This window comes from Capsella rubella, unplaced genomic scaffold (genome assembly GCF_000375325.1).
Source record: "Capsella rubella cultivar Monte Gargano unplaced genomic scaffold, Caprub1_0 scaffold_1, whole genome shotgun sequence".
NCBI lineage: Eukaryota > Viridiplantae > Streptophyta > Magnoliopsida > Brassicales > Brassicaceae > Capsella > Capsella rubella.
The window spans coordinates 17,079,180-17,100,116 of record NW_006238923.1 but is presented as its reverse complement, the minus strand read 5'-3'; the positions used below and the strand labels follow the sequence as shown (position 1 = coordinate 17,100,116).

Genomic DNA, 20,937 nt, shown 5'->3' with positions numbered 1-20,937 from the left:
TGTTGTATATATACTTTCCGACTTGGATCGGATTTACTTTCCACTAAGTTGGATTTCAATAATTTCTGACTTAGCTTGATTCGTTTTTGGGCTAAGATCGGATTGTGTTCTTTTTGCTTTTGTTTTCTTCTCTTTCTACAGGATTGCAGATTAAATTCCGCTTGCTCTCAATTGGGTTCTACCGTCGACTTAACTCTTCTCAAAAGTTAGAATAATATCTTCGCCGTAATATCTTCGCCGTTATGCGAAGTGACCTTGGTTAAGGTCATGGGCGGAGCCTCTTTCTTTGAGTTTGGGTTGAGATGAAGAAAATCTGAAAAAGTTTTCAATTATAAAAGCGGAAGCGACGGGATCCAATTAGATTTGTGGTGGTGAAATCTGTAGAAAGATGTTCCAAGTACGTGACATGAAGCCTTCATCTAGTGGTCAAGACAGCCGTTGGCTCAATCTTGACGGCGACTCAAAGATTTGGCGGTGGTGAACAACAGATGGTATTCCGACGAATACTTGCCGCAGACACATGAACCCTTTTGTTTTGTATCAAACACGTGTCTCTTACGTGTCATCTTTATGTATTTGGGTTTTAAAATTGGGCTCTAAAAAGGCTTTGAATCATGTACTTGTAATATACCCTTTTCAGGGTTTTTCGTTATAAAACGAATATTGCCGACAAAAAAATTGAGCTGACAACCACGTTCATCTCTAAACCAATAAGATGCTGTAACGTGTGTCAACTTTAGTCGCTGACTGTGTGTTCTTGTCTTCTTCACACAATGGTGTGTTCTCTTGGCTTGTGGTTGTTTGTAAAATTGGATATATAGATATTAATTTTGAGATTTGCAAATTAAGATATGATCCTAATCTAATATTAGTAAAGCTTAATTTATCCTAATCTAGATTTTTCCGGTATTATCTAGCTATTAAAGATTTGCGGATAATAGCGGAATAACCAAATTAACATCTAAGTTGTAGTATATCATGTAATTGTTAGTATTATTATACATATATAATTGTATATATATGCTGTTGAATAAATAGGCAGAAGCATAAAGTGGGTAAACAAAGTGATTCTTTTTGGGTCCACGCAATAGACATAGTGGGTGTAATATGATTTTGAAGCAATAGTTATATCGAAGCAACCCAAAAGAAGCAAAGACCGTTGCGTCGAGTTTCATTTCCAAATATGGAAATTTGCCATCTCCTCATTTGGTAATTGGTGCGTCTGATTTTCTTCGTAATACAGTAATTTGATAACTTATTTAAAAGAATAGACTACACTTTTGTTTGTCACGTTTGGAGTGGACCTGCGTAGAGAATGAGCATCAAACCATGATGCGTCCACCTTCATTTCTATAATGTAATGTTAAGTAATTGTAATTTGTAAAACTCATCATTCCTATTGTAATGCTATAAAAACTTTCTATCTTTTAACATAAGTTCCACTCTCTAATAGAGCAAAACATAATGATAATTTTGTTTAAAAAAATAACTAATGAAAAAAAAAAAAAAAATAACTAATGATAACGTAATTATAATATTTAATCAATTTATCGATGAACTAATATTTTTATTAATTTAAAAAAGTGTAGATTTATATAAATGGTTTAGGGCAACATTCTTGGAGGTATCTTAGGCGGTTTTTGCAAATGAAGTATCTTATATCGAAACAATAGGGAACTAAGATATTTCTTTTGCAAAAACTAAGGTATCTTAGCCTCTAAAATACCTCCAATAATGTAGGTCTTAGAAACCTAAAAAATTAAGAATAAAAATTATTCCATTTCGAACATTTTAGGTGAAATTATTCATTTGTCATAAGAGAAGTTGTTCGTTTGCAATAACAACGACATACACTAAAATAAAATGATTTGAGGTCTACTATGGCATAAGATAAGCAATGCTCGCAACGATCCACATGGTTTCGATGTTTTTATATTTCTTGTATTTATAAATTTATGTTTTTTTTTTTGTAAGCTGAAGAAATAACAATTAGTAGAAACGGAAAATTTTTCTGTTTCTTTTTGAGTTTTGAGTAGGTCTTTGTCGGACCTCACTTTTGCCATATTCATCTTCGTCTTCTTTCATCGTATTCGTACCATGTATTCATTCATTCTTGCCAACAACAAAGTTGTTGTTTATTGGAGTGAGGTGTTTCCATACTTACATAGGCTCTTCCACTTTTAAACTCTCACTCAGACAGAAGCAACATGAAGGAAGGAGATTATAAAACCAACTAGCTACTAAACTATACGTAGCGAATTCAGGCTTTGTCGATGACTATAGAAAACAACTTGTGCATTGACTTTGAAGTTAAGTTCTGAAAAATCAAATAGCATTTGTATCTTCCTTTTGAGCAAACCAATAATATATTCACTTATCTTTATCTTATCAAAACCAACATTAAACCCAAACACATACCAAATCCAATCTAACTAACGAGAATCTCTTCAATTCCGTTCATTAAATCCTCTCGTAAAACGCAATCGCTTTTATTCATCTCATCCCCGTTGATTCGTCCTCTCGTTAAATGGGTGTCTTCTCGAATCTTCGAGGACCCAGAATTGGAGCTGAATCAGGACATCTATCCAATGCCAACGGCTCTCCTTCTTCTTCTTCTTCTTCTTCTTCACCCTCTACGTCACTCAAGCGGAAATTGTCGAATTTGTTACCAATCTGCGTTGCTCTTGTAGTTATAGCCGAGATCGCGTTTCTGGGTCGCCTCGATAAAGTTGCTTTGGTCGATACGTTGACTGATTTCTTCACCCAGTCTCCGTCACTCTCCCTGTCTCCACCGGCCAGATCCGATCGGAAGAAGATCGGATTGTTTACAGACCACTGCGAGGAGTGGTTGATGAGACAAGATTCACTTACTTATTCTAGAGATTTTACTAAAGATCCGATTTTTATCTCTGGTGGAGAAAAGGTAACAATCGTAATGAATCAAAATTGCTGTAAGATGGATTCGTTCCTTTACTTTTTAGCTAATCTTTTACGTTTTTGATCATTCATTCCTTTTTGGGCTTAAATTTAGAATCTTGCTTGATTGATTTTAGTCAAGAGAACTTGAAAATTCTAGCTTTGGGCATACTAAAATTCTAGACTTTTTTCCTGATGATCATGCTCATTTGTGATTCATGATGAGTTTCTATATCTTCTGGATGGATTCATGTACATGTTTTATATGTGTTACTCTCTTATTCGATTGAAAGTTAAGTTTTTGATTCATTTCCGTCTCAATTTATAGGACTTTCAGTCGTGTTCTGTGGATTGTACATTTGGAGATAGTTCAGGTAAGACACCTGATGCTGGGTTTGGATTAGGTCATCAGCCTGGAACTCTTAGTATAATCCGTTCCATGGAATCAGCACAGTACTATCCAGAAAATGATCTTGCACAGGCACGACGGTGGGTAAGCACAATCTTAGCAGTGCTTAACGTTTTTCATGACATTTGTTTTGGTAGAGGTTTATGTGAATGTAATGTTCCTTGTTCATCAGGAGAGGTTATGATATTGTGATGACCACTAGTCTATCATCAGATGTTCCTGTCGGGTATTTTTCTTGGGCGGAATATGATATTATGGCTCCAGTACAGCCAAAGACCGAGAAAGCTATCGCAGCTGCTTTTATTTCTAATTGTGGTGCTCGGAATTTCCGCCTGCAAGCACTTGAAGCCCTGATGAAGACTAACATCAAGATTGATTCTTATGGTGGTTGTCATCGGAACCGGGATGGAAAAGGTAATGTAGAAATTAAGTAGATTGTTCAAATTAGACTTTGGACTAACAGTGAGCTGCCAGTTTGATGTGATCAGTTGTTTTAAAATTTATATAGTTGATAAGGTTGAAGCGCTTAAGCGATACAAATTCAGTTTGGCTTTTGAGAACACTAACGAGGAAGATTATGTCACCGAGAAATTCTTCCAGTCCCTAGTTACTGGTATGTTTTAGATTCTGTCCGTCTCTGTTTGCATATTTGATAAGTTCGTTTGGTTATGTCATTAGACAAAGAAGTATTTGATCAGAGCTGTATATAATATTAAACAAGTTTACAACATTTCCTTTTAGGATCCGTCCCCGTGGTAGTTGGTGCTCCAAATATTAAAGAATTTGCACCTTCTTCAGACTCATTCCTTCACATAAAGCGTATGGAAGATGTGGAGCCAGTTGCAAAGAGAATGAAGTATCTCGCAGCTAATCCTGCTGCTTATAATCAGACACTAAGGTTCAGTATTTTCTACAAATGATTATAAATGTATGTAATAACTTTTTCTTGAAAGCTTCATGCTTCTGTTTTGATTTAGATGGAAGTACGAGGGTCCTTCAGATTCTTTCAAGGCACTTGTTGATATGGCTGCTGTACACTCTTCTTGCCGTCTCTGCATTTTCCTGGCCACGAGGGTCCGAGAACAAGAAGAGAAAAGCCCGAATTTCAAGAAACGACCGTGCAAATGCACCAGAGGAGGATCAGACACTGTTTATCATGTTTTCGTTAGAGAAAGAGGCCGGTTTGATATGGAATCCATCTTTTTAAGGTAAGAAAGCTTACCTCTTTCACCACTTAAGCAGAGCACAGGGTAGAATTAACCAGAATATTGTTCTCCCGAACCTTTCTTGTTCAATCCAGGGGTAAAAATCTGACTCAGGAAGCTCTAGAATCCGCAATTCTCACCAAATTCAAGTCTCTTAAACATGAGCCGGTTTGGAAGAAGGAAAGGCCTGTAAGCCTAAAAGGAGACAATGAGCTTAGAGTACACAAGATTTATCCACTTGGCCTAACTCAACGACAGGCTTTGTACAACTTCAAATTCGAGGGAAATTCGAGTCTAAGTACACACATCGAAAACAACCCTTGTGCCAAATTTGAGGTTGTCTTCGTCTAGTATCATTCCTATGGATATGCTTCAGGTATCATCGCAGCTGTGAAGACGTTTCCATGTGCTAGAATCTCAAAGTGAAAGATTAGATGAACTGAAACTCAAAAGGTAATTTAGTTATGACATTGGTGAATGCATTTTGTTAGGGAGGTCAGAGAGGGTCTTATGTAAATTGTTCAGACATTGCAGATGATTTGTGAGTGCAGAGAAATGTTTGAGATTTTAGAGGAATCTAAATAGTTCTGAATTTTTCTTAGGTTTTATTATACGTTATTATTAAGTTATGAGCAAAATAATACATACGTGGACATGAATGACAAAATATTTGATTCAATTATAAAAGATAAACTAATAATTTTGTTTTCTTTTCTCCAGTATTTTTTATGTACGTAGTTAACTTTTAAAATATATCAAAACATAATTTTGTTCTCTAATTAGAAAAAAATAATCTAAGAGATAAACATTAACCAACAACAATAAAATCTTGGAAAATATTATTCTCGTATCATCCCATTTCTTTTCCTGGTAGAGTTATGAATTTAGACCAAAAATAAATTAGAAGTCTTAAGATTTTAAAAACAAAAATATTCAGAGAATATCAAACTTGGAGTCGTTTACAAAAAGGAGAATTTTCTTGAGAATCTTTTTATAACGACCTGAAAGCCCTAAATTCATTAAAAAAAATAAAGTCAACTAAGTTAGTTTTTTTTGTTTTTGTTATTTCTTTCGCGCAATCTTTATATATAACCCCAGTGGGAGAAAAAAACGCAGAGACCTTGATGAACCGAAGCTTTTGAGAAAACAAACTCTCTATGTTTATGACTTTTCAAGCTATGAGTGGAAACAACAACGCTCATAAGATCCTAGATTATGTATGAATGGTTTTGATTTTTGTTCTCCTCACAAATTCTTCAATACTATTTCCTGACACTCTCTAATAAAAATCCTCTGTTTTCTTCAGTTTCTGTTGAAAATCGAACGATGTATTCAAAAGTACATGAGTTTGGAACAAACCATGAATGATCTCTATGAACATGACCAGATTCCTCATCATATCACTAAAGCAAGTAAGTAATAGTTTATGTTGTTCTAAACTATATCTTGTTTATCTTCAGGACTTGAGTTTTGTTTTTGTGTAGTGTTTAATCAATTTGCAGATACTCGTCAATAATGGTGTTTTGTCTTCATATCATTATGACTCACAAAAGCTTTTTTTTTTTTCTTTTTTTTTTCAGTTTGGGAACAGCTTGAAAGAGACATCCCAGAATTCTTCAATAGATACAAAAAACTATGCGAATTGGTTCGTCAAATAGCTATGTTTAATGAGTTGCTTTCTCAGCAACGTGATTTGATGCAGGAATTTACTGCTACTGCACCACCAGGTATGTGATTACAGATCAAGCCCTTCTGTGTTTATTAGTTTTAAGAATATATTTATTGTTACTAATGAATTGATGAAACACATTGGTTTTCACAATTATGTCTCTTATGTAGTAACAGAGTTGCATAAACCTAATGATGATCATCAAGATCAGATTCATGAGGAGTGGTTTGACTCTAGCGATTTTGTTTTTGGAGATGATGATTCATTCTCTTCTTTCGATTTCATGGATTCCTTTGGTGCAACTGGTACGTAATTAAAATGTTTTTTCTTTCTAGTCAAAAACTTGGTACGACGAAACTTTATGATAAATCAGTGGGTTAGGGTGTCTAATGATTATGCTTACTTATATATATATAGATGATTCAATTGCGTCTCTCATCGATCAGTCAACATTTCCTGCAACAACACACTCAGATCCTTCTACATCGTTTGCTGCAACGCCGCAATCAGATCCTCCAGCGTCGAACGGACTAAGATATGATATTGATTGTGATGGTTCGAGTTTTGAAAAAACTGCTAAAGATTTAGAAGAGCAACAACAGAGAATGCAACAAAAAGTCCAGATACAACAACAACATCATCTGATGGACCAAAAACAACAAGTGTGCTATCCTCAGCAACAAGTGTGCTATCCTCAGCAACAAGGACCTCCTACAACACTAGAGAAAACAAAACATATGCAAGATCCAGAAGCTTGGAGCAATCTAGATTTTGGTAAATTAAGTTAAAATCCTTTTTCCTACACTCACACACAGTATACAATCTGGTTTCTTACATCTCTTGTGTTTGTCTTTAAATAGGTGATGGATCCACCAACAGGAACAGTAATGGCTCAGATCCGACATCATCTCTGAAGTGAAAACAACAACGACACCATGCAATAGATTGAAGCAACCACAATATATATGTTTTGGTTTTTTTTTTTTTTTTTTTTTTTTTGGGCAAATGTTTTTTTTTTCTTCTATAAATGTGTGCAGCTTCGAATACAAAACAATTTTTTGTCTTGGTAATTGACTTACATGTTTTTAAGATAAATTTCTTGATTTGATGTTTAAAAAGATAAATTTCTTGATTGTTTCAAAGATTAGCGATTTTGAGAAAAGCAGAGTTGATGAACAATTATCAACAAAACAAAATAATAACATTTGTTAGAAAAAACTAAGGTGTAATAAATAATAATAATAGAGATGGGATAAAGTCCCACATCGGAAGAAGCAAAATTTTCTCTTTTGTATAACTATGTTTAGCTTTCGGTGTTGGAACGTCGAGCTTAGTAACGTTGGCTTGTGATCCAAGTGGAGACAATAAGGTGATGGAACATTGGGTCGATCTCATTGGGCCGGGTTCGGGTTGGGCTATCTACTGGCCTGCCCATTCCAAGTCGGGAGTTGAAAGTTCGGTCCTGAGCGAAGGCTTGGGTTCGACCTTTCTTAGATCGGAGGAGATTGCGTGAGGCTGGTTTCACAGAGCAGCGTTCACCTCCCGCTTTCGACGGTGGAAGGATTACGGGCCGGTGCCTTCCGAGTCCACTATGACCCAATAAGCCGACTCCAACTGGACCATCACTTTTTCTTCCTTTTTTTTATTTTTGCAACCATAGATTCAGTTATTATTTTGGAATCAAGCTTACTTGTGTGACGAATGCTTAGGCCATGTACAATGGTGAATTAAAAAGTGTCTTAAAAATTGATCCTAAAATATAATAATCAACTTTAATTATAGAGTTATTGACACTTTGACCCACTTTGTGGGAAAATGTTTGCAAGCACACCCACTTTGTGGATATGGTGTACTTTTGGTCATGTTAAGTTTAGTTTGCAAAATGATGTTGACTATTATGCCCTCGATTTGTGTTTGCCTGGAAAACAAATAGAAGACTTACATATAAAACGTGAGCCATAGGATGATAATTGGATGAGGAGATCTTGTGGCTGAAATTAAATCCTGGATTTTTCTCTCATTCTCTCCTTCTTTCTCTCATTCTCTCCTTCTTTCTCTCCCTTTTTTCCTTCCTTTTTTTTGTTATTATCATTTTCGGTGGGTATTATAAAAATAATATATTTATTTATATATAATAGGTTATAATTATATTTTCTTTACATTTTAAGATGCATATTGATATATTTTAGATGAATTATTATCTTATATACTATCCATATGTTGTTGAACATTTGTTCATTGATAAGTGGATGTTCTATTTGTATTTATAATTACTTTGTGTTTAGTAATATGAAAACATATTAAAACCTATTTCATGAAAAAATTGCGGTTAGGTAAAAAAGTCATAAATAAGTCTTAACCCCTAAACCTTAAACCGTATACCCTAAACCCTAAAACCTAAACCCTAAATCTCAACAAAACATGAAATTCTTTACTCTTATAGACTCAATAACTTCCTATGGGTTTGAAGCTGCAACAAGAGAACCTAAACCCTAAATCCCAAATCATATACCTTTAACCCTTAACCTTATGCCCTAAACTCTAAACTCTAACCTTAAACACTAAACTCTAAACATAAACCATGAATCTCAAACCTTACCTCTTATCCAATTTAATTTAGCTCTAAAACAAAAGCCATAAATCATACACTACATTCTAACCTACAAACATTTTAATGAACATCCAAGCATATCCATGCTACTGTAACCACATGGATATATATGGTCAATGTATCTAAGTGAAAAGAGAAAAGAATGGAATACGCAAATTAAGCTAACAAGAAAAACATTGGAAGATGACACGAAGCTAGAGTGAAAGTAAATAAATTATTTGAAAAAAGTTATAAGGAGAGGCATCGTGGAAGTATGAAATTTCTTTACAAATGCTAAAACATATACACAACATGTCCTTAAACCTTAAACCCTAAACCCAACCACTAAATTCTAAACCCTAAACACTAAAATGTAAACTTAAACCATAAAAGCTAAAACAAAACAATAACACTAAACCTTAAACTCTAAGCCCTAAACTGAAAACCCTAAACACAAAACCCTGAACTATAAATCCTAGACACTATAGAATTTAAAGAATAACCGACTCTATCCACAAGTATTTCAAAAAATATTAACAATAAATCTCAAACCCTAAACTCGAAACCAAAAATCATAAACCCAAATTCATAAACCCTAAACACGAAACTCAAAAATGTATAAAACTAATCAATGTAATACCAATGGATCATATATAAGTGAGCAATGGACTCATTACACAAAGAAACCATAAAACCATGACCCGAAATCCTAAAACGGAAGTTTTTAATTGATCTTGAATTTTGATTCCACAAAGGTATCCATTGTTATTTCTTTGTTGATCTTGAGTTGTCAGTTAGTTATCATCCATACAATCATGTCCATATGGATACCTAAGTAATCTTGTTGATAATAAACAGAGCAATTGTATAGCAAAAATTTATATAATTGTAGTTATGTTCACTTGCATTTACTTTTGAGATTTGGAGCTGACAATGGATCATTATTCTCTTTTCTTTCGTTGAAGGTTCTGCTCTGATATTATTTAGTTCAGTTTGGTTTGCTACGAATGATAACCATGTGTAAAGGGTTGTATGGATAGGTCAGAAATACTCACAAATTTGGGAAGAAAATACACAAACATTTACAAAGTATAACAAAAACACAAATAAATAACTATTTTGTGAGCTTCACCGCCGAAGAAAATTATGTTTGAGATGGAACTGTTCAAATCAAATTCAATCTTATTAGTGTCAAGATGAGAGATAAAGAGAGGAAGGGGAAGAAAAATAAAATAAAAAATGAAGTGTGTGTGATGAAAGAGATACGAAGATAATGAAGAAGACATGTGAGTTTGACAAAGAGAGAGAAAAAAGTGACAAATATAAGGAAAAAGAAAATAATTTAGTGTTTGGATAAAGTGAAATAAGAAAAGAAAAAAAAATGAAGAGGGATGGAATAGTAATTTTTTCTACATAAAGTATAGAGGTAGTAGAAAGTAGGTGTATGTGTTATAAAAAGTTGGGAAAGTGGGTTTTGATGCAAATAATTCTTAATTATAAAATTGGTCTAATATTTGTGATTTGTGTCTTAAATAGGACTCATTTTATGAGTGTCTAAAAATTAAAACAATATTAAAATTAGTTAGTTGTTTTAGGGGGTGTTATTCAACCTTGTATTTTAATTGATTTGTATGTATTTCAAAATCTAGCGTTATTTAACTATGTATTTTAAAAACCACAATAAAATCTGCTGTTATTGGATTTAACATTTGTTGGATGTATTTTAAAGTATTTTAAAACAAGCGTTATTCAATTTTCAATGGATTTTGTTTTCTTTAAGATTTTAATGTATTTTACATCTAAAACACGTACAAACACAATCCTAACACTTTTCAAAGGATTTCATCTCTTTCATACCAAATCCATCTTAATTGTATTTAATGGCTATTGAACTTTAAAATCCACCCGTAATTAAAATCCCTTAAAATTCTCCATCCAATAACACCCCCTTAGACACCTTTCATAAGTTTACCATTGAATATACTCTTAGAATCTAGTTGTCTAAAACAACTAACTAATTTTAATATTGAATATACTAGATTCTAAGAGTATATAGTCTACATATATATTCAGTGGTGAAAAACTTGAACGAAGTCGAGAATATTTTCATTTCCGGGGATCTTGTTGGCTTCATCCTTCTCCGGCAATCCCCAATCGAAGAAGTAAAGCAAATTCAACAATGCCAACTCAATAAGTATGATTCCCATAGTCATCCCTGGACATATTCTCCTACCAGATCCAAACGGTATAAGCTCAAAGTTTAGTCCTTTATAATCTATGGAACTGTGGAAGAACCTGTCAGGGTTAAACTCATCAGGGTTTTCCCAGAGCTTTGGATCACGAGCAATCGCGTAAGCGTTGATCATGATCTGAGTTTTCGCAGGAATATCGTAGCCTTGGATCTTGACATGAGACAACGTCTCTCTTGGGAGCAAGAGTGGAGCTGATGGATGTAACCTCACTACCTCCTTCACCATGAGCTTAAAGTAGTTAAGTTGGTTTAAATCTTCTTCTTTGATTCTCTCCTTCTTATCCCCAAGTGTTGTCCGAATCTCGTCTTGCACTTTCTTCATCACTCTCGGGTTTCTGATCAGCTCAGTCATTGCCCATACCACTGTGGCAGCGCTTGCGCCAACTCCTGCTAGAAATATGTCCTGACACAAACACAAAACACAAAGTCACAAATGGTATGTTGCTTAAAGGTTCGATATATTAAAAATTTGAAAAAAGACTAAAGGGTTTACCGAGATCATCCCTTTGAGATGATCAGTGGTGAACTTGAGAGAATCTCCATCTTTCTCTTGCTTCTTCATCATATTGATCATCACGTCAATAATATCAGTGCTCTCTCTTCCAGGCTTAAGATGCTCGTCAAGAATATTCTGAAAGAAAGTGTCTAATTCCGAGAAAAGATTGTTCAGTCTCTGGCTCTGACCAGAGATCCAGTCGATGAGCCTACCGATTCTTCCGGGAAAGAAATCAGAAAAGAGAGAATCTCCTATGATAACATCAGAGTTGTGCACAAGATCCGCGATCCTATCTTCATCAACGAACTCACACTCATAGAGATTTATCCCGTACCCGATCCGACATACTATATTTCCCACTAAAGTGAAAAGGGTTTTCTCAAGATTCACTGGAGATCGGCTCGTAGCAAACTCAGAGAGTTTCTTGACACACAAGTCGTTCTCTTCCTCTCTGATGTACCTGAAAGATTGAAGCTTTTTCAAGCTAAAGAGCTCGACCACCGAGAGCTTCCGCATCGCTCTCCACTCTTCACCGTAGGGTGCGAACCCGATGTCTTTAAAGTTGTAAAAAGTTGCTCTGGTCCCTGCCGTCTCTGGTCGACTACAACACTCAAGATCGTGGATCTTTAGAACTTCCTCTGCTGCTTCTTTCGAAGAGATCACGACCACGGGGACGAATCCGAATTGGAGAAGCACCACTGGTCCGTACACTTCAGAGAGATTATGGCGATTCCTGGGATGTAGTTCCCGGCGTTGGTGTAAGTTACCGATGATGGGAAGCTTCTTTGGACCCGGAGGAAGCTTCCATCTCGAAGGTTTGAAAACGTTCAAGAAGATTAAGATAAGGGGTGAGAGGAAGAGGAAACAGAGGAAGACAGACATTTTCCTGGCTCTGTTCTTGGTTTTTTTTTTTTTTGTTCCGTTGTCTCTAATTTAAGTTAAACGTCTAAATAATAGTCTATTATTTATCATGTATTTTCCTTAAAGCTCAATTATTTATTCAACTCATAAGTCACTGTCCGCCATAGTCTACATAATTTAGCCAAATATCCAAGACTCTTGTGGTTCGATTTGATTAAAGATTTGGAATCTTGACTCAATACGTTTTGCGGAAATAAATACGTTTCTCTGATAATTTCAAGTCTTCTTGAATATACATTTTCTCTACCAAACATCACAGACTATACATATCTCCTTCTAATTGCAACGCAGAGACTTTTTTTTATTTTAATATATATATTTTATTCATTTTCTTCTACCTCAAAAAGAGGAGACATTTTCTTCAACGCAGCGACTTTTAAAAAGTACCATTCTAAATACAATTCCTTCATTTTTTTCACATACTTAAGGATGTCATTTCAAAGTTCATTTCACATAGAAATTAGGATGTCATTTCATAGTTTATTTTGACATAAAAATAAAATATAAAACCGTAATGAATAGTTAAAAAGTAGAATAAAAACAAGTTGGAAAAAGAGGCATGATAAATGACGCATATCGAATCTCTCTGCCATTAAAACTCTCTCAATGCCTCCGTCTTTATAGGCTCATCTGTCATCTCCTCTCCATTTTTTTTTAATGATCCATTCCTCTTCATTCTCGCTCCTTTCGGTGGTTCTTCTTCCTTCTTCTTCTGCAACACTACTTCTTGGTCCTGTTTCCAGCTGGGAAGGTCGACATAACACAACTCTCTTTCTATCTTCTGTTTGTTTTCTTTAATGCTCTCTCCGTGAAAACCGAGGTTTATTTTTCTCCGGCATAGTTTGTGTCGCCGGAACATGGTTGAATCTGTATCGTCAAGCGATAATGATGTCGGAAGTCTTAAACCTTCGCATTTCCAAACAGCTGTCTGTTTTGCCTTTGGATTCTTTCTCTCGAGGCTGTTCCTCGATAAATTCGTCTTTCATGTAAGAAACACTAGCTTTTCTTTTTCATGAAGCTTCTGAGTCACAAAGCTGAGAAAAGAACATAGTTTTAAGCGTTGCATTTGTGTTATTGGGCCAAAACATCAACTATGTTACTGTTAGGTGAAAGAACATAGAGTCTTGTAGCTAGTTTCTTTAGGAGGCCGTTGTTATCGATGTTTTGTGTATCTTGCTCACATTTGCAAAAACTGGTGTTGATACTGATTAATGTGTTTCATTGTTTGTTGATTTGTGTCTTGCAGAGGATAGCTGTTTGGCTTTTGAGTACAGGTTCTTCTCCACTAAAACTAAACGATGCTACTCGTGGGAAAATTATCAAATGCAAAGAGTCCTTGTGGAAACTGTTGTACTATGCTAGTTGTGAGTTACTTGTTCTCGAATTCGTTTATCCAGAGCCGTGGTTTGGAGATCTTAAACTCTACTTTGACGGATGGCCTAATCAAGAGCTCAAGTGAGTAATCTATTTACTTTTCATTTCTTGATTAGCATGTAATGGAAAAAGATTGGTTACCTTTGACTTCTTGATTAAGATATGAGTACTGGAGCCATGGAGATTATTAAATCAATTTGATGTCACTTCTTAGTAGGTTTCTAGAACATGTGATTGGAATAGTGAATGATAACCTTAGCTCATGATTAACTTCAAGTTACTAATGTTTTTCTTGTAGGTCTTGTTTAGAGCTTTTCTATATGTGCCAGTGCGGGTTCTATGTTTATAGTGTTGCTGCGTTGCTTGCGTGGGAGACCAGAAGAAAGGACTTTGCGGTTATGATGTCTCATCACATAATTACCATCATCCTCATTGCCTCCTCATACTTAGTGGGGTACAGATTTTGATTTTGTCTATTTGCATTATGTTGCAAAGATTGGATTCTAACTTAAATAGCAAAAGATAAGACTAACTTCACTAGAGGTTTTGTTTATGTAACACGAAAATAAAACTAACACCAGCCTATTTCTATACGCATTTGCTTTCTTGTTACTGTTTTTGTGCCTAGGTAGACGGTAATTCCAACTTTTGAATGGCATGCAACTTAAGTAAGTTGTGGATGTAGATCAAATGGGATATAGAGGCACTGATTGTGTTAATATGCAGCTTCTTTCGAATCGGATCGATAATCCTCGCCATTCATGATGCCAGCGACGTGTTTATGGAATCTGCAAAGATTTTCAAGTATTCGGGAAAAGAACTTGGAGCAAGTGTTTGTTTTGGATTATTTGCTATCTCTTGGTTTTTGCTGCGGTTGGTATACTTCCCATTTTGGATCATCAGGGCTACGAGGTACACACACAGTTTATTTACAACTACAATGGTCAAAATCTCTTACTCTATACCGATTTCATGCATGTATATATGATTTATCGATATGCGCTGCTTTTTCAGCTTGGAACTACTGGGATATTTGGATATGGCATCAGTTAAAGGCTCATTGATGTACTATGCATTCAATACATTGTTGCTAATGCTATTAGTTTTCCACATATATTGGTGGTATCTCATTTGTGCAATGATCATAAGACAGCTTGAAAACAGAGGAAAAGTGGGAGAAGACATAAGATCAGGTAACACTTTTTTGTCATCGGTTTTAGTTTTGTTAAGATCATATGTTTTGCTTATAATTTATAAGAGATCAATGGTTGCTAAAATCTGTAACATGAGCATTGAACCATGACGAACGCATTATACTAATGTCGATCACTAATTATGGTAACTCGGCCTAATGTGTCTTTGGAAGTTTTGAGTAATTCTTTCTTTTTTTTCTATCGCACCAATGGCAGATTCAGAGGACGATGATTAGGATTTGCTAGAACCTGGAGGCCATGGTGAAAAATTGGTTTCCACATATCTCAAAATGACACTTTGTAGCAATGCACTCATTAGCCTGGAGTAGAGAGAAGTAAGAGATTTTTTTTTTGTTTTTTTTTGCAAATTTGGACAGTGAAATAGGAAAACTGTATCTTGTATTTTAGTTTTGTAAACGAGAATTCAACCCCTTTGTGTACGGGGTCATAACTAAATTTAGTTGACAGTGTTAACTCAAAAGAAGATGGTCTGATTGGATTTTGATCAGACCATAAACCACAAATACAAATCGATTAAACCAATATGTGTCTTGAGAGTTATATAATAGTAAAATATGTGAAAAAGAGAAAATGTAAAATGTAAACGCGCCAGGTAGGGGTCGAACCTACGACCTTCTGCTTAGGAAACAGACGCTCTATCCACTGAGCTACAGGCGCTTGGTTGACAACAATCACCTCGTTAATATATTTTACCACACCATTGGTAATTTTTGGCCGTTACTAATTTTTCCGTGCAGATTAACCGGATTCAGGTTTGGATTAGGACAAACCGGGTTTGGCAAATGTCAGACTGTCGTAATTATTGCAGACGTGTCACAATAGCTTCTTGAGTTTCTCGAGGAGGATCAACAATTCAATCTTCATCTTCTTCTTCTTAAACCTGACAACCACTGTTCCAACTTCTCGGAAGAAGAAACTCTAACCAATCGAAGCTTAGTCTAACTTTATTCAATGGAGATCAAGCCTGGTTTATCCGCTCTCGTCACTGGCGGCGCCTCCGGCATCGGTAGATTTTATCATTTTCCCGATTTATATCTGGTTTTTGTCTGGTGGATTCGTAAAATTCTCTTACTTTAAATAAAAAAAGGAAACCTTTTGGGAAATTTTTTGTGTTTGGTGAAAACAATTGTTAGATTTTGCTGACGCTGGATTTATCCTGCTTAGATTTACGTATACAAGTTGGTGCGTCTTTGTATGTTTCTTTGGATGTAATTATAGGACTGGGTCTTATGCATATGTTATTGAAAGCTTTTTAAGATGATGAAAGACACTACTATATTCCTCTGTGTGTGTCTGTATGTGTATGTGTTAAAACCACATCAGTACTATTGCGTTTCTGTTTACTTCTTTTTTGGACTGTGTCTATAGTTTGGTTATGTTTCCTATATTACAAACTTCTTGATGTCTTTGCATTAAAAATGAGTAACAAAACTAAGTAATACAATGTGATTTTGTGTAGGTCGAGCTCTCTGCTTAGCTCTTGCTGAAAAAGGAGTTTTTGTAACTGTGGTTGATTTTTCGGAGGAGAAAGGACAAGAGACTACTTCTCTTTCTCGGAAGGCGAATGCCAAGTTCCATCCCGGGTTAAGCTTTCCTTCTGCTATCTTTGTGAAATGTGATGTTACTAATCGAGGTGAGTGTGTATTTAGCTTGAAGATGATATAGAAAACTCTGTCTTAGTTATTGTAGTGTTCTCCTGTATTATGAGCAGGAGATCTCATGGCTGCTTTCGAGAAGCATTTAGCCACATATGGAACACTGGACATCTGCATTAACAATGCTGGGATTGGCAACCCTGTAAGATTTGATAAAGATGACACTGATGGATCTAAATCGTGGAAACACACTGTTAATGTGGATCTCGTTGCAGTAATTGAAGGCACACAACTTGCAGTAAGTCTTTGCTTCAATACTACTCTTAACAAATATATCTTCTTTTTTCCTCAGGACTCCTATCATTTTCCTCGGTTTGTTGAGTTCCGATTTTTAGTATCTCGGTTTTATACGAAACTTGTGATTATTATGGTTTTCCAATGTTGTGTAGATCAAAGCTATGAAAGCCAAACTAAAGCCTGGAGTTATCATTAACATGGGATCAGCTGCGGGTCTTTATCCAATGCCCATTGACCCTATCTACGCTGCCTCTAAAGGTTTTATTTTTTTACTTGTGTTTTTATTATTTCTTTCATACATGTTCATTGAATTATACCATTTATCTTTTTGACTTATACAAATATGTTACATGTCTACAGCTGGTGTCGTCTTATTCACTAGATCATTAGCGTATTATAGGCGTCAAGGGATCCGCATCAATGTGCTTTGCCCTGAAGTAAGAAGAATATCTTAATGTCTCCCAAAATGTTTCCTTATGCTCGATTAGATTTTTCGTTTTTCTCTTATCAAAATACTTGTTACTTCAAAAAACTCTGTTACGAATGTGTCTGTCACAACCAAAATACTATTTGCTGAGTGTTGTCTAAATCTTTGCTTCTGCACTTTCGCTGTGCAGTTTATCAAGACAGACTTAGCTGAAGGTATGACTGCTTCAATGCTTCAGGCAATAGGCGGTTTCATGTCAATGGACATGTTGATTAAAGGTGTGTATGCATATCTGATTATAATTCCTTGGACTTGTATCTTGGGATCAGCTGCATATGTCTGCTGGAATCTTTACGCTTTCTGTATATATTTCCATACCAGCAAATTCTTCTTTTTTATGCTTGCTTGACATGGTTGGTTGGTTCAGTAAAATATGGAGAATTAGTTGGGAGCAGAAAGAATTGGAACACATGAATGCTCTTACTTCTTAAAACTATTTTATCTGTCTATTGTATGGATTGTTATATGATCTCACCTTTACTATCCATCGACATTGCAAGTTGTTCTCGATATAGGAAGGATAATAGTATGAGATCAAGCCATTAATGAAAATTCATGGGTTTGCCATATTTTTTATTTAGGTGCTTTTGAGCTTATAACCGATGAGAACAAGGCAGGGGCTTGTCTATGGATTACCAACCGCAGGGGTTTGGAGTATTGGCCAACTCCAATGGAAGAGGCAAAGTACTTGGTTGGTTCAAGTTCCAAAAATAGACCTTCTTTTAAAGTATCTTCCAAGATTGAACTTCCTCAAAACTTCGAGAAAATGTAAGTTAGTATATGACTATGAGACCCAGAACAAATTTTGGATGAATGTTGTATTTATATTGCCTCGTGGAGTACACATACTGATGGCCTACTCTCACCTTCAGAATAGTACACGCCTTGTCTCATAACTTCCGCAATGCTACCCGCATAGTCCGCGCACCGCTAAAACTACCCATTGGACCACACCAAGTTCTCCTGAAAATCGTCTATGCTGGTGTTAACGCAAGTGATGTAAGATCTTTATTTTTGTTATTGTCTACCCTATTCAAACTTTTTTTTGTTGTTTTGCTTATCGTTTCACTTATAACGCGAAAAATTATAGTTCTATCTCAGAATAATAAGGAAAGACCGTCTTTTCAATTGTTTCTTGTAACATTTTTCTTCTCAGTTAATAGGCAACTCACCCTTAACTTCTATATTCTGTCCTTGTTGTTTACCATGAGCAGGTAAACTTCAGCTCAGGTCGTTACTTTGGCGGCGGTTCACTGAAGCTTCCCTTTGATGCTGGATTTGAGGTAGATTTTGTTCAATTTTAACTTCCACAGCTCTTAACAGACCATGCTTTATCGGGGCCACATCAAACTGCTAAATTGCTTCACTTTTCCAGGGAGTTGGAATAATTGCAGCAGTGGGAGAATCTGTTAGGAATTTGGAAGTTGGGACTCCAGCTGCTGTTATGACATTTGGAGCATATTCTGAATACATGATTGTATGAGAACACTCCTAAATCATATGCCAAAATGTTGGGATTTTTTCAAGGCTTCAGTAATCATGTGAACCTGTCTTTTGTGAAAATAGGTTTCTTCTAAGCACGTGCTTCCTGTTCCAAGACCGGATGCAGAAGTTGTTGCCATGCTTACCTCGGGTTTAACTGCTTTAATCGCCCTTGAAAAGGTTGTAATTGATCTACTAATTAGTGTTATTAACTGTCTGTTTTCATAGTCTGTCATTTTTCTACACCTTTAGTCTTTATTTTCAATTCATGTCTAAGGTTCTTAAGCTGTCATATTTAATATGCAATTTTCATTATCTTATGGGATTCACAGGCAGGACAAATGAAATCAGGTGAAACAGTACTTGTGACTGCTGCTGCAGGAGGGACTGGACAATTCGCAGTCCAGGTATAGATACCTAAATTTGATTGCATAAAACTATGTGGTTGTTTAAAGTACTAACCATAACATATATCATTTCTATTTAGTTTGTGGAAATATGTGCGCTAGCTGAAATCTAGAATTTTCTATGCAGCTTGCAAAGTTAGCAGGAAATAAGGTGATTGCAACTTGTGGAGGATCAGATAAGGCCAAGCTATTGAAAGAGCTTGGGGTTGATCGTGTTATCGACTATAGAGCCGAGGATATCAAGACGGTAGGTCCAAGTAGACAAACTCTAGTTTTAACTTTATTAGTATATATGTGGGTACCCGACAACTTGACAATGCTGTTATAATTTTACCAGGTATTGAAAAAGGAGTTTCCAAAGGGTGTAGATGTTATATATGAATCAGTAGGTGGTCAAATGTTTGATATGTGCTTGAATGCGCTTGCTGTTTATGGACGACTCATTGTGATTGGAATGATCTCTCAGGTTCACTATTATATCACTCTTTGTTTGTTCTATTCGGGGTTTTAAATTGCCAGACGTATATATATATAACTTTGATTTTTCTCTTTCAGTATCAAGGGGAGAAGGGATGGCAACCTGGAAACTATCCAGGGCTGTGCGAGAAAATATTAGCAAAAAGCCAAACTGTGGTATGTTGAAACGGCCATGCTATTCTCCTTTGGTGTCTCTGTTTTTGCATTCAATCCTGGTTTTGGTATTTATGAAGTTGTCTAGAGTTTGACACTGTTGTTTCAATTCAAACTACTGCGTCTAACATGTTGATTTAAGTTCCTATAACTAAACAAACAACAATTGTTTCAGGCTGGTTTCTTTCTGGTGCAATATAGTCAACTGTGGAAACCGAATCTTGACAAGCTATTCAATCTATACTCTCTCGGAAAGCTTAAGGTAATGCATCCTTTATTTAGTCTGGAATTTCTTTTGCTTACATACAGTTTGTTCACGAAACTGATTCTTCACTAAACTAATTTCCAAACACTCACTTAACTTCCTTTACTTGCATCATTGGTAGGTTGGGATTGATCAGAAAAAGTTTGTAGGTCTAAACGCTGTTGCAGATGCTGTTGAGTATCTGCATTCGGGTAAAAGCACTGGAAAGGTAAAAACTGTCTTTCTTACTAACCGAAAAGTTTAAGAGTAATGAATAACCATTAACGTGAACGCATACAAATATGATGCTCCTGATGAGTCCTGAACATTGTCACAGTGTTTACATTTATAGTTTGGTGTTAAACAAAAGAAATTTGCGCAGGTTGTCGTTTGCATGGATCCGACATTCGAGAAGAAAACGCCGAGACTGTAAGCAAAACATTGACGAAGTATAAATCCAGTTTGGTATCAAGAAGAGTCTATAGGAGGCAACAAAGAGTATACATACAGTAAGTAAATGGTTCTTTATACTTACAAAACAGAGGAGAACAATTTTTTTATTTTTTTTTTGCTTTTTTCCAAGTTAAACGTAAAAGGTACATTATTTACACCACACCACAAAAATAAAAGAAACGACAGAATAGTGTTGTTTCATTGTTTCACCATCAATAATATTGTATTTCAACAAATGACCAATTACTGTATTTTAATATAAAATTTGAAGGAAGTATCTAAAACAAATATTGTTTC

General features: G+C 35.5%; 5 protein-coding genes and 1 non-coding gene across 8 annotated transcripts; 4 read left to right on the top strand and 2 right to left on the bottom strand.

Moving 5' to 3' along the window:
- Positions 1 to 2,385: 2,385 nt before the first annotated feature.
- LOC17899764 (putative fucosyltransferase-like protein) lies at positions 2,386 to 5,240 on the top strand. The gene is made up of 7 exons (XM_006307198.2): positions 2,386 to 2,923; positions 3,245 to 3,405; positions 3,498 to 3,739; positions 3,834 to 3,938; positions 4,067 to 4,223; positions 4,303 to 4,533; positions 4,626 to 5,240. Exons 1-7 carry the CDS (start codon positions 2,528 to 2,530, stop codon positions 4,879 to 4,881), a joined length of 1,548 nt encoding a protein of 515 aa, XP_006307260.1. The 5' UTR covers positions 2,386 to 2,527; the 3' UTR covers positions 4,882 to 5,240.
- A 611-nt stretch (positions 5,241 to 5,851) lies between these two features.
- On the top strand, positions 5,852 to 7,150 carry LOC17897268. Its single transcript, XM_023776835.1, has 5 exons — positions 5,852 to 5,942; positions 6,111 to 6,257; positions 6,370 to 6,504; positions 6,617 to 6,973; positions 7,060 to 7,150. Exons 1-5 carry the CDS (start codon positions 5,873 to 5,875, stop codon positions 7,116 to 7,118), a joined length of 768 nt encoding a protein of 255 aa, XP_023632603.1. The 5' UTR covers positions 5,852 to 5,872; the 3' UTR covers positions 7,119 to 7,150.
- Positions 7,151 to 10,689: 3,539 nt separating this feature from the next.
- Positions 10,690 to 12,552, bottom strand: LOC17899562 (cytochrome P450 71B28). The gene is made up of 2 exons (XM_006305971.2): positions 11,534 to 12,552; positions 10,690 to 11,443 (listed from the first exon to the last, which is right to left on the bottom strand). The coding sequence occupies exons 1-2, from the start codon at positions 12,416 to 12,418 to the stop codon at positions 10,859 to 10,861; spliced, it is 1,470 nt and encodes a 489-aa protein (XP_006306033.1). The 5' UTR covers positions 12,419 to 12,552; the 3' UTR covers positions 10,690 to 10,858.
- A 481-nt stretch (positions 12,553 to 13,033) lies between these two features.
- Positions 13,034 to 15,523, top strand: LOC17900891 (LAG1 longevity assurance homolog 2). Of its 2 annotated transcripts, XM_006305772.2 has the most exons (7): positions 13,039 to 13,208; positions 13,299 to 13,443; positions 13,704 to 13,912; positions 14,130 to 14,285; positions 14,558 to 14,743; positions 14,846 to 15,024; positions 15,241 to 15,523. In XM_006305772.2, exons 2-7 carry the CDS (start codon positions 13,315 to 13,317, stop codon positions 15,258 to 15,260), a joined length of 879 nt encoding a protein of 292 aa, XP_006305834.1. In that variant the 5' UTR covers positions 13,039 to 13,208; positions 13,299 to 13,314; the 3' UTR covers positions 15,261 to 15,523. The 2 variants fall into 2 exon arrangements, with proteins under 2 accessions (XP_023645774.1, XP_006305834.1); XM_023790006.1 differs by having other exon boundaries at positions 13,034 to 13,443; positions 14,603 to 14,743.
- Positions 15,524 to 15,629: 106 nt separating this feature from the next.
- TRNAR-CCU lies at positions 15,630 to 15,702 on the bottom strand. The gene has a single exon. It is a non-coding gene; the product is annotated as a tRNA-Arg (tRNA).
- A 189-nt stretch (positions 15,703 to 15,891) lies between these two features.
- Positions 15,892 to 20,928, top strand: LOC17897104 (prostaglandin reductase-3). 2 transcript variants are annotated; one of them, XM_006306937.2, is made up of 18 exons: positions 15,892 to 16,051; positions 16,505 to 16,678; positions 16,757 to 16,938; positions 17,090 to 17,195; positions 17,298 to 17,374; positions 17,555 to 17,642; positions 18,006 to 18,192; positions 18,297 to 18,423; positions 18,639 to 18,707; positions 18,800 to 18,901; positions 18,991 to 19,086; positions 19,239 to 19,313; positions 19,441 to 19,560; positions 19,651 to 19,779; positions 19,869 to 19,946; positions 20,119 to 20,205; positions 20,330 to 20,416; positions 20,570 to 20,928. In XM_006306937.2, exons 1-18 carry the CDS (start codon positions 15,997 to 15,999, stop codon positions 20,618 to 20,620), a joined length of 1,890 nt encoding a protein of 629 aa, XP_006306999.1. In that variant the 5' UTR covers positions 15,892 to 15,996; the 3' UTR covers positions 20,621 to 20,928. The 2 variants fall into 2 exon arrangements, with proteins under 2 accessions (XP_006306999.1, XP_023644750.1); XM_023788982.1 differs by lacking the exon at positions 15,892 to 16,051 and having other exon boundaries at positions 16,587 to 16,678; positions 16,735 to 16,938.
- Positions 20,929 to 20,937: the final 9 nt, after the last annotated feature.